The sequence below is a fragment of the Mustela nigripes genome, chromosome 1 (assembly GCF_022355385.1).
Source record: "Mustela nigripes isolate SB6536 chromosome 1, MUSNIG.SB6536, whole genome shotgun sequence".
Taxonomy (NCBI): domain Eukaryota; kingdom Metazoa; phylum Chordata; class Mammalia; order Carnivora; family Mustelidae; genus Mustela; species Mustela nigripes.
This window is the reverse complement of record NC_081557.1, coordinates 206580442-206596597: the sequence shown is the minus strand read 5'-3', so window position 1 is coordinate 206596597 and position 16156 is coordinate 206580442. Positions and strand designations below refer to the sequence as shown.

Below are 16156 nucleotides of genomic sequence, written 5' to 3'. Positions count from 1 at the left end.
CACAGCTGCCATGGTTCCGCCTCCCCCAACCCCACCTGGGCCTCCCTCCAGGTTTCAGGACTCCATCCCCTCTGCGGGCTCCTCTTGACACCCTCAGACTCCCCACAGTCACATATGGTGGTGGAAACTGCCCTTCAGAAGGAGCCAGCCTGCTCCTGCACCCTTCCACCTCCAGCAGCACTGTCTCTGCCAAGGCCCGCTAGAGAAGCTCATTCTGGCTCTGCTTGAATACCTCCTGGCACAGGGAGCTGCCTGCCTCTTACAAAGCCTGCAGTCTGTTGCTTCATTGCCCTCATGGTTAGAACCTGGTCTGGGTCACAAAGGAGGGAGAATTCCTGCTTCTATTAAGAACTAGCCAGTGAGACGTTGGGACCACAGGCATGTTCCCTGATTCTTCTGTGCCTCAGTTTCTGCGTGAGAGAAAAGTGGAGGCCCCACCCAGCCCAATGCAGCACACAGTCAGCTGCAGGAGACATGTGCAGATGTGGAAAGGGAGCTCAGTGTGCAGCGTGGACTGCCGTGGGGCTCAGGACGATGTTGCTTCTCTCGCCCACTAGAGCCCAAGTCCACCTTTGTCTGCTGCTGCCCACGGCAGCCTGCATTTGTCTCAGACCACTCTTGCCTGAGTCATGCTGGAGAGAATACTCGTTCCTCCAGGAGCATGGGAGCAGGCCCTGCACAAAGAGGGATAAAGGGAGTGGCCAGAGACAGCAGCGCATGTGGCTCATGACTCACTTGGTTTTTCTGCATGGCACCCTTCAGGTCATAGTCGATCCGGGAGATGACGTGGGCGTAGAAACCCGCCAGGGCAAATAGGGTGGGGGTCGTGGCAGAGGCGCCAAAGGGGTCGACTTGCCAGGAGAACCGTGGCCGGATCCCAAAGGTTTCATATAAGAACCCGTGTCCTTCTGCAAAGAGAGCACCGCCTTGCTGGTGACAGGAGGGGGCCCCTTGCCACCTGCTCGCTCAGGGTCCCTGCCCTTCCATGGGGCTAGAGTGTCATCTGGGGCTGGGCTGCAGGAGATCCTAACACTGAGGGGGCCATACCAGGATTCCCCGATGTTTCCTTTACTCGTTCATGATGTTAGAGTCACCACATGGGCCTGAGCCATTCCAGAGGACCCCAGGCCTGTTGGACAGAGCCATGAACAGAGCAGAGGCCAGGCCAAGTCAAGAGGGATGAGTGCTGGCAGGCGTCAGTGGCTGAGAAGTTCGAGGTGTGATGCACCCAGGAGTTGATGAGGACAAACCAGGGTGCAAGGACCTAACACAGGACTCCTGCTGGCCCTCAGGGACAGCAGGGGGAAGACGCAGAGAGTGCGCAAGAAGTAGAGGAGACCAGGAGGGAGCAGCAGAGGTGAGGAAAGATCTGGGGATTGTGGGTCAGGGATTATGAGGGAGTGGACAATAGCATCTCAGGAGAGAGGGCAGGTAGTACAAAGAAGAGCCCTCTCTATAGACAGGGAGCCAGAGCCAGGCAGACCTGATTGCTGCCTGTTCAGTATCCCCTTCTCCTGCACTCAGAGAATCCTCACTTTGTTCAGGGGGTGCCATCCCAACCCCAAAGGATGGATTGCCATTGGTCTCAGCTGCTCGTGGCGAGTTCATTCCCCTCTGGCAGATACTTGCTTTCTCAGCCTAGATGGAAGCCAGAGGTAGAGGTGGTCATGGACCCCAGTTAGAACCAAAAAGATGTGTGCCTTAAGCTTGGTTTGCTTTGGGGAAAGATTTCCCACCTTCATTAAAAACAGCAAGTCAGATTGGCTGAAGGAGAGAAGTGAGCTGGGAGAAATCGGAGGGGGAGATGAACCATAAGAGACTATAGACTCAGAAACAAACCGAGGGTTTTGGAGGGGTGGAGGTGGGGGGTTGGGTGTGCCTTGTAGTGGTTTTAAGGAGGGCACGTATTGCATGGAGGACTGGATGTGGTGCATAAACAATGAATCTTGGAACACGGAAAAAAATTAATTTAATTTAAAAGAAAAACAGCAAGTCAGGACAAATGTCCCTTTGTCCCTTTTCTGACTTGAGTGGGAATATATGCCAGTATGATGCCTGGAGCTGGGGAAGCTGTTGGGGACCAGCAGGGCAGGTACATAAGACACAGGGAAACATCAATGAGCTGCCCAAGGGGACCCCAAACCAACCCACCAGTGCAGTAGGGGACATGCCCTTAAGACTCAAGTCGCTGCTCCTCAGGTTCCTGGCTCTCTACCACAAAGCATCCCGAGCCCCAGATGAAGAGGTGATTATTGAAGGAAACTGCTAATTATCCCATGGAACGGTGTCCTCCTACTCCTTCTAGTCTCAGAATCCCACCCTCCCCCTCAGCTTCAGCAGGTGCAGAGTCCTTCAGTGAGACCATGCCTTCCAAGGCATGTGCCTTGCCCTGGCCAATAGGCTGTGAGCTCAGTGTCAGAGGCCATTCCCCAGCATCCCTTGAGGACCCTTCCGGTCACATGACAGAATCCTGGCCAATGGGACAGGAGAAGGAAGTTTGGCCTACACCCCCATAGCATTCCTGCAGATGAGAGACACCTTGGGGTAAGGGCTTGGGGGCCTGGCCTGTACCTACCAATAGACAACCCCTGGACCAGAGCTGCCCGGATGGTCACAGATGAATCTCTCCCTCCTGGCCAGACCTTTCCTTTCTCTGCACTGCGGCAGTGGCACCCCCACCCCTGACCCAAGCTGGGCTCTCCCCCTCGGGATGCGGGGGGTGGTGGTGCAGCTCTCGCTAGCGCACCTGCCGTAGTCCCACCTCTGTGGGGGGTCCCAGCTGGTGGGGGCCTGGCCCCTCAGTGAGCGGGAGGAGGGGGCGCAGCCACACTCAGCTTTCCCTGGTCACCGAGTGCTGCGGGCAGGTGTCTCTCCCCCCAGAGAAGTGTCAAGTCTCAGACTAAGGTGGGGGTGGGCGGCCTTCAAGGGCAGGATTACAGGGACCCCTCCATTCCCTCCCTCCCCGCGGACAGCCTGCGGGGTTCTGTCATGGCAAAGAGACATGTCAGAGCGAGGAGGAGGGCCCGTGCCTCTGCCCACCGACATGCTGGAAGACGGGTGGTGATGGCAGGGGTGGTGGCGGCGGTTGGGTGGGGTGTGGATGGGGGCAGTGCAGTCAGGACGCTGGTGGTAAGGACGTTGGAAGTGATGATGGTGGTCATCGTGATGGTGACACAGGTGGTGTACACAGTGCTATGGCTGTCAGTGTGGACGGAGGGGGGAGTTGTTGATACAGGTGGTGGCCTGAGTAATGGAGGCAGAGAGGGGGGCCTCACTGGTGCAGGTGGTGCTTTGTGTACTGGTGGGGATGGCAGAGATGACGTCTAACCCTCACTGTTTATCTCCTGGGAGCCACGGCTCCACTTCATGTGCCCCAAGAAATTGTCCCAATTTGATCCTCACAAGTACCCTGTGAGGGAGGCTGTGCCATCAAACTCCTTTGGGCCATGAGGAAAGGGAGGTCCAGGGAGGGGACGTCCCTTGCCCAGAGTCCTGGGGCTGGGAATTCGCAGACACAGGATAGACCCAGGCCATCTGGTCTCAAGACCACGCACCACACCCCTGCACTCACGTGGCTGCAGTGTCCTGCTCAGAGGGAAAGACTGGTCCAGAGCTGGGGCTCAAGAACCAGTCCCAGTGTGTTTGGAGGCCCCAGGATAACCTGAGGTGGGAAAGGGGGACCTAACCTGTGAGCTGCAGAATCTGGTCATCAAAGTGGGTCACGGCCTCGTCATGCATGACCTGGCCCCCGATGACAAACTCCAGGCGTCTTGTGGCCAGGAGATGGCGGACCTTGGTGACAAGCAGAGAGAACAAAGCCAGGTTAGAACCCCAGAGTTGGGCTAGGTCTGTGGGGACATGCCTCCAGTGTCTCATGGTGCCTTCCTCCACACTCACATGTGCTTTCATTCTGCAAGAGAATCAGGTCAGACCTGCCTCCCAACATCCACGCCAGCGCCTGGCCCATGGCTGCTACTTGATCTGTGTTACCTCCACCTGAAACTACCTGTAGCTCTGTCTCTACTTCTGTCTCTACCACCTTGTTTACCTTTTCTTCTGTCTCCATGTCTGTATCTATATCTGTTAAATTACACTGATGAAATACTTCAGAAGTATCAAAAACTTGCAAGAACTGTGCAAACAGCTCCCATGGATCCCTTCCCCAGTTTTATTCATTGCGAACCTTCTTTACCTTTTTGCCATAGCACCCCCCCCCATCTTTTTATAGCTTGGTATGATTTTCTCTAAGCCATTCGAAAGTAACAGTTGGACATAACATACCTGCTCCCTATTCCTTCACTGTGTGTTTTGTCAGGACGGGGTAATTAGAGCCATAGTATAATTCTAAAAATTAGGACATTTATCATTAATGCAACACTGTAGCTAATCCAGATTTCATCCAAATGTTCCCAGTTGTTCAATGAATGCCCTGTTAACAGGTGTGGGTTTAGTGCAGGTTGGGGTCTTGACTCCCCTGTCATGTCTCATCATTGTCCTGTATTCTCAACACTTCTTCAGCTGCTATGTCTTCTCGATTGACTTGATCATGTCAGGAATTACAGGCTAGGGATTTTAAGGAGTGGTCTTCTGCTTATGTTGTCTCATGATTGACTGGTAAGTATCTTTTCAAAGGTTTTAAAAATTTAAATTCAATTAATCATACTATTATGTATTATTAGTTTGAGAGGAAGAGGTCAGTGAGTCATCAATATTTTTTATATTTATTTTTTATTTATTTTCAGTGTTCCAGAATTCAGTGCTTATGCACCACACCCAGTGCTCCATGCAATACTTGCCCTCCATAATACCCACAACTAGGCTCACCCACCTCCCACCCTCCTTCCCTCCAAAACTCTCAATTTGTTTCTCAGAGTCCACAGTCTCTCGTGCTTCATCTCCCCCTCCAATTTCCCCCAGCTCACTTCTCCTCTCCATCTCCCCCTTGTCCTCCGTGTTCTTCCTTGTGCACCACAAATGAAGGAAACCATATGAAAATTGAGTCTCTTTCCTTGACTTATTCCACTCAGTGTAATCTCTTCCAGTCCCATCCATGTTGATAAAAAAAGTTGTACCCCTGGGGATAAAAATATATGTTTATAAAAAATAAAAAATTATAAAAAAAAAGTTGGGTATTCATCCTTTCTGATGGAGGCATAATAATCCACTGTATATATGGACCATGTCTTCTTTATCCATTTTTCTGTTGAAGGGCATCTTGGCTCTTTCCACAGTTTGGTGACCCTGGCCATTGCTGCTATGCACATTGGTACAGATGGCCCTTCTTTTCACCACATCTGTATCTTTGGGGTAAATACCCAGGAGTGCAATGGCAGGGTCATAGGGAAGCTCTATTTTTCATTTCTTGAGGAATCTCCACTCTGTTCTCCAAAGTGGCTGCACCAACTTCATTCCCACCAAAAGTGTAAGAGGGTTTCCCTTTCTCCACATCCTCTCCAACACATGTTGTTTCCTGTCTTGTTAATTTTGGCCATTCTAACTGGTGTAAGGTGGTATCTGAATGTGGTTTTAATTTGAATCTCCCTGATGGCTAGTGATGATGAACACTTTTTCATGTGTCTCTTAGCCATTTGTATGTCGTCTTTGGAGAAGTGTCTGCTCATGTCTTCTGCCCATTTTTTGACATGATTATCTGTTTTGTGTGTGTTAAATTTGACTAGCTCCTTATAGATCTTGGATTCTGTACTGTCATTTGCAAATATCTTCTCCCATTTTGGGGGTTGCCTCTTTGTTTTGTTGACTGTTTCCTCTGCTGTGCAGAAGCTTTTCATTTTCGCTTTTGTTTCCTCTGCCTTTGGAGACATGTCTTGAAAGATGTTGCTGTGGCCAGTGTCAAAGAGGTTATTGCCTATTTTCTCCTCTAGGATTTTGATAGATTCCTGCCTCACATTGAGGTCTTTTATCCATTACAAGTTTATCTTTGTGTATGGTGTAAGAGAATGGTTGAGTTTCAATCTTCTACACATAGCTGTCCAATTTTCCCAACACTTTTCATTAAAGAGACTCTCTTTTTTCCATTGGCTTTTCCCCCCTGCTTTATCGAAGATTATTTGATGTTAGAGTTGCGGGTCCATATCTGGGCTCTCTACTCTGTTCCACTGGTCTATGTGTCTGTTTTTGTGCCAGTACCATGCTGACTTGGTGATCACAGTAAAGCTTGTAAAGCTTTCAGTAAAGTTTGCAGTAAAGCTTGAAATCAGGCAATGTGATGCCCCCACTTTTGTTTTTCTTTTTCAACATTTCCTTAGCAATTCGGGGTCTCTTCTGGTTCCATACAAATTTCAGGATTGTTTGTTCCAGCACTTTGAAAAATACTGGTGGAATTTTGATTGGAACGGCATGGAAAGTATAGATTGTTCTAGGCAGTATAGACATTTTAACAATGTTTGTTCTTCTGATCCATGAGCATGGAATGGTCTTCCATCTTTTTGTGTCTTCTTCAATTTCTTTCATGAGTGTTCTGTAGTTCCTCTCTACCTCTTTGGTTAGGTTTATTCCCAGGTATCTTATGGATCTTGGTGCTACAGTAAATGGAAATTGATTCTCTAATTTCCCTTTCTATATTTTCATTGTTAGTGTTTAAGAAAGCAACTGATTTCTGTGCATTGATTTTGTATCCTGCTCCATTACTGAATTGCTGTATGAGTTCTAGTGGTTTAGGGGTGGAGTCTTTTGGGTTTTCCATATAAAGTATCATGTCATCTGTGAAGAGAGAGTTTGACTTCTTCATTGCCAATGTGAATACCTTTTATTTCTCTTTGTTGTCTGATTGCTGTTGGTAGGACTTCTAATACTATGTTGAACAACAGTGGCGAGAATGGACATCCTTGTCATGTTCCTGAGCTCAACGGGAAGGCTGTCAGCGTTTCCCCATTGAAGATGATATTTGCTGTGGGATTTTCATAGATAGCTTTCACGAAGTTGAGGAATGTTCTCTCTATCCCTATACTCTGAAATGTTTTAGTCAGGAATAGATGCTGCATCTTGTCAAATGCTTTTTCTGCATCAATTGAGAGGACCAAGTTGTTCTTCTCTCTTCTCTTATTGATTTGTTCTATTATATTAACTGATTTGCAAATGTTGAACCATGCTTGCATCGCAGGGATAAATCCCATCTGGTCATGGTGGATAATCTTTTCAATGTTTTTTATTTTTTATTTCTTTTCAGCTTAACAGTATGCATTGTTTTTGCACCACACCCAGTGCCCCATGCTTTCCGTGCCCTCTCTAATACCCACTCCCTGGTTTCCCCAACCTCCCACCCCCTGCCCCTTCAAAACCCTCAGATTGTTTTTCAGAGTCCATAGTCTCTCATGGTTCACCTCCCCTTCCAATTTCTCTCAACTCCCTTCTCCTCTCCATCTCCCCTTGTCCTCCATGCTATTTGTTATGCTCCACAAATAAGTGAAACCATATGATAATTGACTCTCTCTGCTTGACTTATTTCACTCAGCATAATCTCAATGTACTGTTGAATCCTATAGCTAGGATCTTGTTGAGAATCTAAGCATCCATATTCATCAGGGATATTGGTCTGAAATTCTCCTTTTTGGTGGGGTCTTTGCCTGGCTTGGGAATCAGGGTAATGCTGGCTTCATAAAAAGAGTCTGGAAGTTTTCCTTCTGCTTCAGTTTTTTTGAAACAACTTCAGGAGAATAGGTAGTATTTCTCTTTGCAAGTTTGGTAGTATTCCCCAGGGAGTCCTGGGCTCTTGTTTTTTGGGAGGTTTTTGACCACTGCTTCAATCTCATTACTTGATATTGGTCTATTCAGGTTGTCAATTTCTTCCTTATTCAGTTTTAGAAGTTTATAGGTTTCCAGGAATGCACCCATTTCATCTAGGTTGCATAATTTATTGGCATATAACTGTTGATAATAAATTCTGATGATTGTTTCCATTTCCTTAGTGTTAGTCATGATCTCTCCCTTTTCATTCATAATTTTATTAATTTGGGTCCTCTCTCTTTTCTTTTTGATTAGTTTGGCCAATGGCGTATCAATCACATACTGGGTCCCAAATCAGGACTCAACCAATACCAAAAGATTCACATTATTCCCTGCATATTCTCAGACCACAGTGCTTTGAAACTGGAACTCAACCACAAGAAAAATTTTGAAGGAATTCAAACACCTGGAGGCTAAAGACCACCCTTCTTAAGAATGTTTGGATTAACCAGGAAATCAAAGAAGAACTTAAACAATTCATGGAAACCAATGAGAATGATGACACTTCTGTCCAAAACTATGGGATATAGCAAAGGCGGTCCTAAGGGGAAATACATAGCCATCCAAGCCTCCCTCAAAAAATTGAAAAATCCAAAATACACCAGCTCTCTTTACACCTTAAAGAACTAGAGAATCAACAACAAATTAAGCCAACCCTATGCACAAGAGGGGAAATAATTGAGATTAGAGCTGAGATCAATGAGATAGAAACCAGAGATACAGTAGAACCATTAATGAAAATAGAAGCTGGGTTTTTTTTAATGAGTCATTAATCTTATATAAGATCTAGTGCTCATTATATCACATGCCCTCCTTAATGCCCATCATCCTGCTACCACATCCCCCACCCCCTCCCCTCTAACAACCTTCAATTTGTTTCCTTTGATTAAGAGTCTCTTATGGTTTGTCTCCCTCTCTGCTTCTTTCTTGCTCTATATTTTCCTCTTACCCATGCTCCTCTGTTTTGTCTTAAATTCCACATATGAGTGATTCATATGATAATTGCCTTTATCTGACTGATTGATTTCATATAGCATAATACCCTCTAGTTCCACCCACATCATTTCAAATGGCAAGATTGCTTTTTTTTTTTTTGATGGCTGAGTAGTATTCTGTTGTGTATATATACCACACTTACTTATCCATTCATCTGTTGCTGGTTATCTGGGCTCTTTCCCTATTTTGGCTATTGTGGACATTGCTGCTATAAACACTGGGTGCACGTGACCCTTTGGATCACTACATTTGTAATCTTTAGGGTAAATACCCAGCAGTGCAATTGCTGGGTCATAGGGTAGTTCTATTTTCAAATTTTTGAGGAACCTCCATGCTGTTTCCCAGAGTGACTGCACCACCTTGCATTACCACCAACAGTGTAGGAGGGTTCCCCATTGTCTGCATCCTCATGAACATCTGTTGTTTCCTATCTTGTTAAGCTTAGCCATTCTGTCTGGTGTGAGGTGTTATCTCATTGTGGCTTTGATTTGTATTTTCCTAATGCTGAGTGATGCGCATATTTTCATGTGTCTGTTGGCCATTTGTATGTCTTTTTGGAGAAATGTCTGTTCATGTCTTCTGCCTATTTCTTGAATGGATTATTTGTTCTTTGGGTATGATAAGTTCTCTATAGATTTTGGATACTAACCTTTATGTGATATGTCATTTGCAGGTATCTTCTCCCATTCTGTCAGTTGCCTTTTGGTTTTGTTGACTGTTTCCCTTGCTGTGCAAAAGCTTTTTGTCTCAAAAAAAATTTTTTTGTCTGTTTTTTTATTGTGTTACATTAGTCACCATAAAATACATCACTCGTTTTTGAAGCATTGTTCCAAAATACATTGTTTATGTAAAACACCCACTGCTCCATGCAATACATGCCCTTCTTAATACCCACCACCAAACTCATGCATCCCCCCCAACCACTCCCCTCTAAAACCCTCAGTTTGATGGAGTCCCAGTAGTTCATTTTTGCCTTTGTGCATTTTTGCTTACCTTGCCTTTGGAGACGTGTCTAACAAGAAGTTGCTGCAGCGGAGGTTACAGAAGTTGGTTCCTGTGTTCTCCACTTTTGATGAATTTCTGTCTCGCATTTAAGGCTTTCATCTATTTTGGGTCTATTTTTGTGTATGGTGTATGGGAATGGTCCAGCTTCATTCTTCTGCATCTGGCTGTCCAATTTTCCTAACACCATTAACTGAATAGCCTGTCTTTTCTCTCTCTCTCTTTTTTTTTTAAGATTTTTGCTTATTTATTTGACAGAGAGAGAGATCACAAGTAGGCGGAGAGAGAGAGGTGGAAGCAGGCTCCCTTTCAAGCAGAGAGCCTGATGTGGGACTCGATTCCAGGACCCTGAGATCATGACCTGAGCTGAAGGCAGGATCTTAACCCACTGAGCCACCCAGGCACCCTGGAATCTCTATTCTGTTTCATTGATCTATGTGTCTGTTTTTATGCCAGTACCATACTGTCTTGATGATTACACCTCTGTAATAGAGTTTAAATTCTGGAATTGTGATGCCACTAGGCTCACAGAACAAGTCCAAAAGTTTTCCTTCCGTTTCTATCTTTTGAAACCCCTTTAGAAGAACAGGTATTAGTTGTTCTTTAAATATTGGTAGAAATCCCCTGGAAAGCCATTCAGCCCTGGACTCTTGTTTATTGGGAGATTTTTTATTCAATTTCCTTGCCTGTTATGGGTCTGTTCGAGTTTTCTATTTCTTCCTGTTTCAGTCTGGTAGTTCATATGTTTCTAGAAATGCATCCATTTCTTCCTGATTGACTAATTTGTTGGTATATAGTTGTTCATAATATGTTCTTAGAATTGTATTTATTTGATGTTGGTTGTGATCTCTCCTCTTTTGTTAATGATTTTATTTATTTGGGTCCTTTCTCTTCTCTTTTTGGTGTGTCTGGCCAGGGATTTATCAATCTTAATTCTTTCAGAGAATCAGCTCCTAGTTTTGATCTGTTCTACTGTTCTTTTGGCTTCTAGTTCATTGATTTCTGCTCTAATCTTTATAAATTCTCTTCTGCTGGGTTTAGGCTTTATTTGGTTTTCTTTCTCCAGCCTCTTTAGGTGTAAGGTTAGCTTCTGTATTTGAGAACTTTCTTGTTTCTTGAGAAAGGCCTGTAGTGTTATATACTCCCCTCTTAGGACTGCCTTTGTTGCATCTCAAAGTTTTTGTTTTTGTTTTTGTTTCTAAATATTTTATTTATTTATTTGACAGAGAGAGAGGAAGAAAGAGAGCGAGAGCAAGAGAGAGGATATACAAATGGAGGTACTGGGAGAGGGAGAAGCAGGCTTCCCACAGAGGAGGGAGTCTGATGTGGGGCTCTGTCTCAGGACCCTGGGATCATGACCTGAGTCAAAGGCAGATGCTTAATGTCTGAGCCTCCCAGGTGCTCTGCATCTCAAAGGTTTTGAACAGTTGTGTTTTCATTTTTATTTGTTTCCATAATTTTTTAAAATCCTTCTTTAATTTCTTGGTTGACCCATTCGTTCTTTGCTAGGATGCTCTTTACCCTCCATGTTTTTAATTCTTTCCTTCTCCTCTCCATCTCCCCATGTCCTCCGTGTTATTCCTTATGCTCCACAAATAAGTGAATCCTTTGGATAATTGATTCTCTCTGCTTGACTTACTTCACTCAGCATAATCTCTTCCAGTCCCGTCCATGTTGATACAAAAGTTGGGTATTCTTTCTAAATTTCCTCCTGTGAGTAATTTCCCATTTCAAAGCATTGTGGTCTGAAAATTCACAGGGAATGATTTCATTTTTTTGGTACCAGTTGAGACCTCATTTGTGACCTGGTATGTGATCTATTCTAGAGATTGTTCCAGGTGTGTTCAGAAGAATGTGTATTCTCTTGCTTTAGGATGGAAGTCTCTGAATGTATCTGTGAAGTTCATCGGATCTAGTGAGTCATTCAAGGACCTTGTTTCCTTGCTAATCTTAGATGATCTGTCCATTGTAGTGAGGGAGTGTTCAAGTTGCCTACGATTACAGTATTATTATCTATGTGTTTCTTTAATTTTATTTTAATTGGTTTCTATAATTGGAGGCTCCTATGTTAGGGCATAAATATTTACAATGGTTAGATCTTCTTGCTGGATAGACACTTTAATTATAATATAGTGTCTTTCCTCAACTCTCATTACAGTCTTTGGTTTAAAATCTAATTTATCAGATATAAGGATTGTCACCCCAGCTTTCTTTTGATGTCCATTAGCATGATAGATGGTTTTCCATGATTTCCATGATAGATAGATTTCCATGATAGATGGTTTCCCTCTCACTTTTTTCTTTTTTTTTTTTAAGATTTTATTTATTTATTTGACAGACAGAGATCACAAGTAGGCAGAGAGGCAGGCAGAGAGTGAGGGAGAGGCAGGATCCCTGCTGAGCAGAGAGCCCGATGTGGGGCTCGATCCCAGCATCCTGGGATCATGACCTGAGCCAAAGGCAGAGGCTTTAACCCACTGAGCCACCCAGGCAGCCCCTCCCTCTCACTTTCAATCTGGAGATGACTCACAGTCTAAAATGAGTCTCTTGCACACACAACATATCAATAGGTCTTGCTTTTTTGGCTAATAAGTATTTTTAAAATAAATGAAGGAATGGAGGGATGGAGGCATGGGCAGTAGGGAGAGAGAGTGGTGGTGAGTCCTGTACACTCTTTGGAGACTGTAGTTTCCATTTGTTTTCAGTACTGTCAGGGTCATGATTATTTACTCCAGGAGGATTGAATGGGCTCCTGTTGCATACTGTTTTACAGGAGCACCTACCACATCCCAGGCACTTTCCAGGCACTGGGGGTTCATAGGAACAAGTAGAGAAATGTCCCTGTTTCCAGGGAGCCATATCAAAAGTGGTCTCCCCAGGACTCTGGTGGGTCACATTGCCCCTCAAGGATGAAGAGAGACAGTTGGGTTTGGGGTGTCAATGTAGAGAGCAGCCCACCCCCAGGACACCCTGAGATACCCGCTTCACTCAGACCTGCCTGGCTCAGTGTCCCACCTATCCTGTATCAGCTGTGCAACCACAGGCCATTCACCTGCCCTCTCTGAACCAGGACCATCTATGCAGCATGGAGTAACTTTCCCCACTATATACTCTATTGGGAGGATGTGGTGATGTGGACCGTAAGAAGTAGAGACCAGTGCCTGGCAGATGCCCAGTGCCCATAGCATGCAAGGCTCCTCCTTATGACTCCACAAGGTACAGGTTCAAGACACCCCTTAGGTGAGATGTGGTGACCTCTTCTCTTTACCTTCTCACTTTGCCACTTGGGCAGTCTCTCACCTCCCTGTTCCTCATGTTCAGTGACTGTTATGAAGGAAGGAGAATGCCAGGGAGAGGACCAGGTCCACAGTGTCCTCCAAGGTGCCCATGTCCCGCATTCATCAGAACCCAGGATATCTGAGGAAGGGGAGGTCACTCCCATTTGCACAGGCAGGACCTGCAGCTCACAGAATGCACCCCTGCCTGAGGTAGAAGTTTCAGGCTATCCCCCATGAAGACCTGCTTCCCAGGGCCTCTCTGAACCTGTGCCCCATGATGTCTTCTGCGGCCCACTTTAAATGCAGACAATGGAAAACCCTAGGCAGGGTGGTCAGCTGTGAGCCACGGGCCATGCAGATGGTAGGTGAAGAGGGAGGTGGGAGTCTGAAGAGACTCCATTCCACACCTGACGAGTGCAGGGCTGACTTGTTAGAGCACCATTTCACACCAACAGCTACAAAGGCAGATAAAACCAAACCTGTCTTTTGGGCTGGGCTGAGCACAAACCTGAGCTAAACAAGTCATGTGAAGTGCCCAGTGAACCTGGTCTGGGAGTTTCAGGCCACACATCCTTGGACACGGAGCTTCCCTGCTTCGGTATCCCTCCCAGAGGCCCTTGCAGACCACAGTACCTGGCGTTTCTGCCTGTCCGAAGCGATGCCATCCCACCACAGCCGGAAGTATTCCTGCTCCACAGCAATGAAGCGGCGATGCTTCTGGAGCATGAGCTCCTGCACCACGGAGGTGTAGACATTGGCAGCATAGGCCCACGGGCTTTCCTGTGGAGGGAGCACCCCATCACACCAGCACCCATGGAGGGTCCCAGAGGCTTGACCCCAAGGATCTAGTACTAAAATCCCAGTAGCACAGGTCCCTGGGCCCCATCACTCCCTGTGGGTCTTTGTCCTGGGATCTTCCTCTCTTCCTCCTATACCACTTCAACAGAGACACACAGGGACTGCTCTGTGCTGGACATACAGTGCCGGCTGCCCTGAGACAGTGACATGGCTCTCTCCCCTCTGATGAGATCCTGCTGTTCTAGGGAGAGAGGTGATGTTCCAGACCATGACACAGGATGTGCCCAGGGGCTAGGGACGCCTTCCCTGAGGGGGCACGGTAGCTGGTCCTGGTGTTCCAGACCATGACATATGACATGCCTAGGGGACATGATAGCTGGCCCAAGGGTATAGTAGGGAGGCATCCAATGAAGCCACAGGATGACAGGGAGGTGGTCCAGGGACCCCACGGGGCCCGTCTGGGCTGAAATGAAGGGAGGTGATGATGAGATCTAAAGCTGAGAGGAGCTACCCCCAACCTCTCGATGGTCATGGGCATCGGCTGACCTGCCTCTCCCAGGCTGGAGGCTCCACAGGACCAGACATGGGTGTTTCCCATATGTGTTTCCAGGCTGATACATGGTGTTGCCCAGAGTGGCTGCTTAATGAAATGCAAAGATCCCTGGCCAGGGAGGCCTCAAAAATGGAGGTCATTCCTGGGTTCCCTTAGGCAAGTCACGAACCCTTGCTGGGCCTGTTTCCTCTTCTATAACTGAGGGTGACAAGCATGCTTCCCCACCATAAGCCATCTCCGCAGGCAGTAGTGTCCCCGGAGAGGCTGCCCAGTGCATCCCAGGACTGGACTCCTCTGTCCCCACCTCCAGCGTCAGATCTCTTGCTGCTTCCCTCTCCCATTGAAGTCCAGCTGCCTCTCAGTAACATCCGCAGAATAGTTATTGTATCCCTAATCCCAGAGAGTGCTTGTTCTCTTCTGGGTTTCCTTCCTGTTCCCACAAAAGAGCTGGAGGTGGCCTGGGTGATAATATACAGTCACCTGACCCAGGATCTTGAGCAAATCTTGGTCTCTTCCTGCTCCTTTTCCTGCATTCATTCCTTCTTGCATGCATTCATTCCTGTACTTCTTCATATCTGCATTCATTCATTCCTGTGTTCATTCATTCATTCATTTGAACATTCATTCATTTATTTGATCATTCATTCCTGCATATTCATTTGAATTCATTCATCCCTGCATTCATTCACTCAATCAGCAATAGCTGGTGCACCTCTTCTGTCTATCAGGGTGGTGAAACCATGCCAGGAAATATAATGTATGAAGCCCTTGGCCTGTGAAGCTAGCTTTCTGGTGGGGACAAGGGACTGACACCAAGCCCCCTACCAAACGTGCATGGAAAGAAGGAGGGGAAAGGAATAGGAGCACACATAGGGATGCCAGGAAGGCCCCACCAGAAAGTGTCTTTTGTGGAGCCACACACAGGATTGGGGGAGACTAGGCTTACTGGAGGAAGTCCTTCTGGGCAGAGGGAGCAGCCCATGCAAAGGGTCTGAGGCCTGTACCATCCAACAGAAGGGGGACATGGGGCTCAGAACAGGAACAGAGCCCACCCAAGGTGTCCCAGTCATGGACTGTGACCATGGCCTGAGTCAGGCCCATGTCTTTTCACCTAACTATCCCTAGCATGGATGGGGAAACTGAAGCCAGAGACTGGAGCCAAGCAGCCCAAGTGAGCCTCCCTGGTCTCCAGAGAGTTAGGTCATAACCCAGGCTGCTCCCTTGAGGATGTCAGCCAACACCAGACTTCAAACCCACCCTGGTATCTGGCAGGGAAAAAGAAGCTGAGCTCCAGGGATTCTGGGGGATGCTGAATGGGCACCTACCTGCACGGTGTGGATCCAGACCACATCCATGTGACTGTGGGGAACCACAAAGACCCTGATGGGCTTCATGGGCTGGGCCACCAGGAACCGCAGCAGTACCAGCTGCATGAGCACGGGAAGCCAGAGGGGCAGCCACATCCCAGTGGCAAGTGGGCAGGGGCAGCTGCTGGCCGTAACTTGTTGTCCACTGGCGACTGGTCCCCTAGCAGAGAACACCACTCCTGACCCATGAGGAGGCAAGGACAGGAGCAGGAGGAGTGGCACTCACAGCAGTGTTGTCACCTGAGCCAGAAGAGGGGGTGGCCCCTGGACATCACCATTCTGTGCTCCGCCCCCATCAGTAGTGTCTGGGCATTGATGTCAACTTTTTAAAATTTATTTTATTTAAATTCAATTATTTAACCTATAACATGCTGTCAGTTTCAGAAGAGGAGTTCAGTGACTCATCAGTTGTATATCAC

At 46.9% G+C, this 16156-nt stretch overlaps 1 protein-coding gene across 1 annotated transcript in view; it reads right to left on the bottom strand.

Annotated features, from left to right (window-relative positions):
• LOC131999451 (epididymis-specific alpha-mannosidase-like) overlaps positions 1–15833 on the bottom strand; it is a 45354-nt gene extending 29521 nt beyond the window's left edge. The window contains exons 1-4 of the mRNA XM_059372173.1: positions 15696–15833; positions 13653–13799; positions 3687–3792; positions 736–908 (exon numbers count right to left, since the gene is read on the bottom strand). Of these exons, the coding sequence (XP_059228156.1) occupies positions 736–908; positions 3687–3792; positions 13653–13799; positions 15696–15833 (564 nt within the window). The remainder of the gene's footprint in view (positions 1–735; positions 909–3686; positions 3793–13652; positions 13800–15695) is intronic.
• Between the last annotated feature and the right edge of the window lie 323 nt (positions 15834–16156).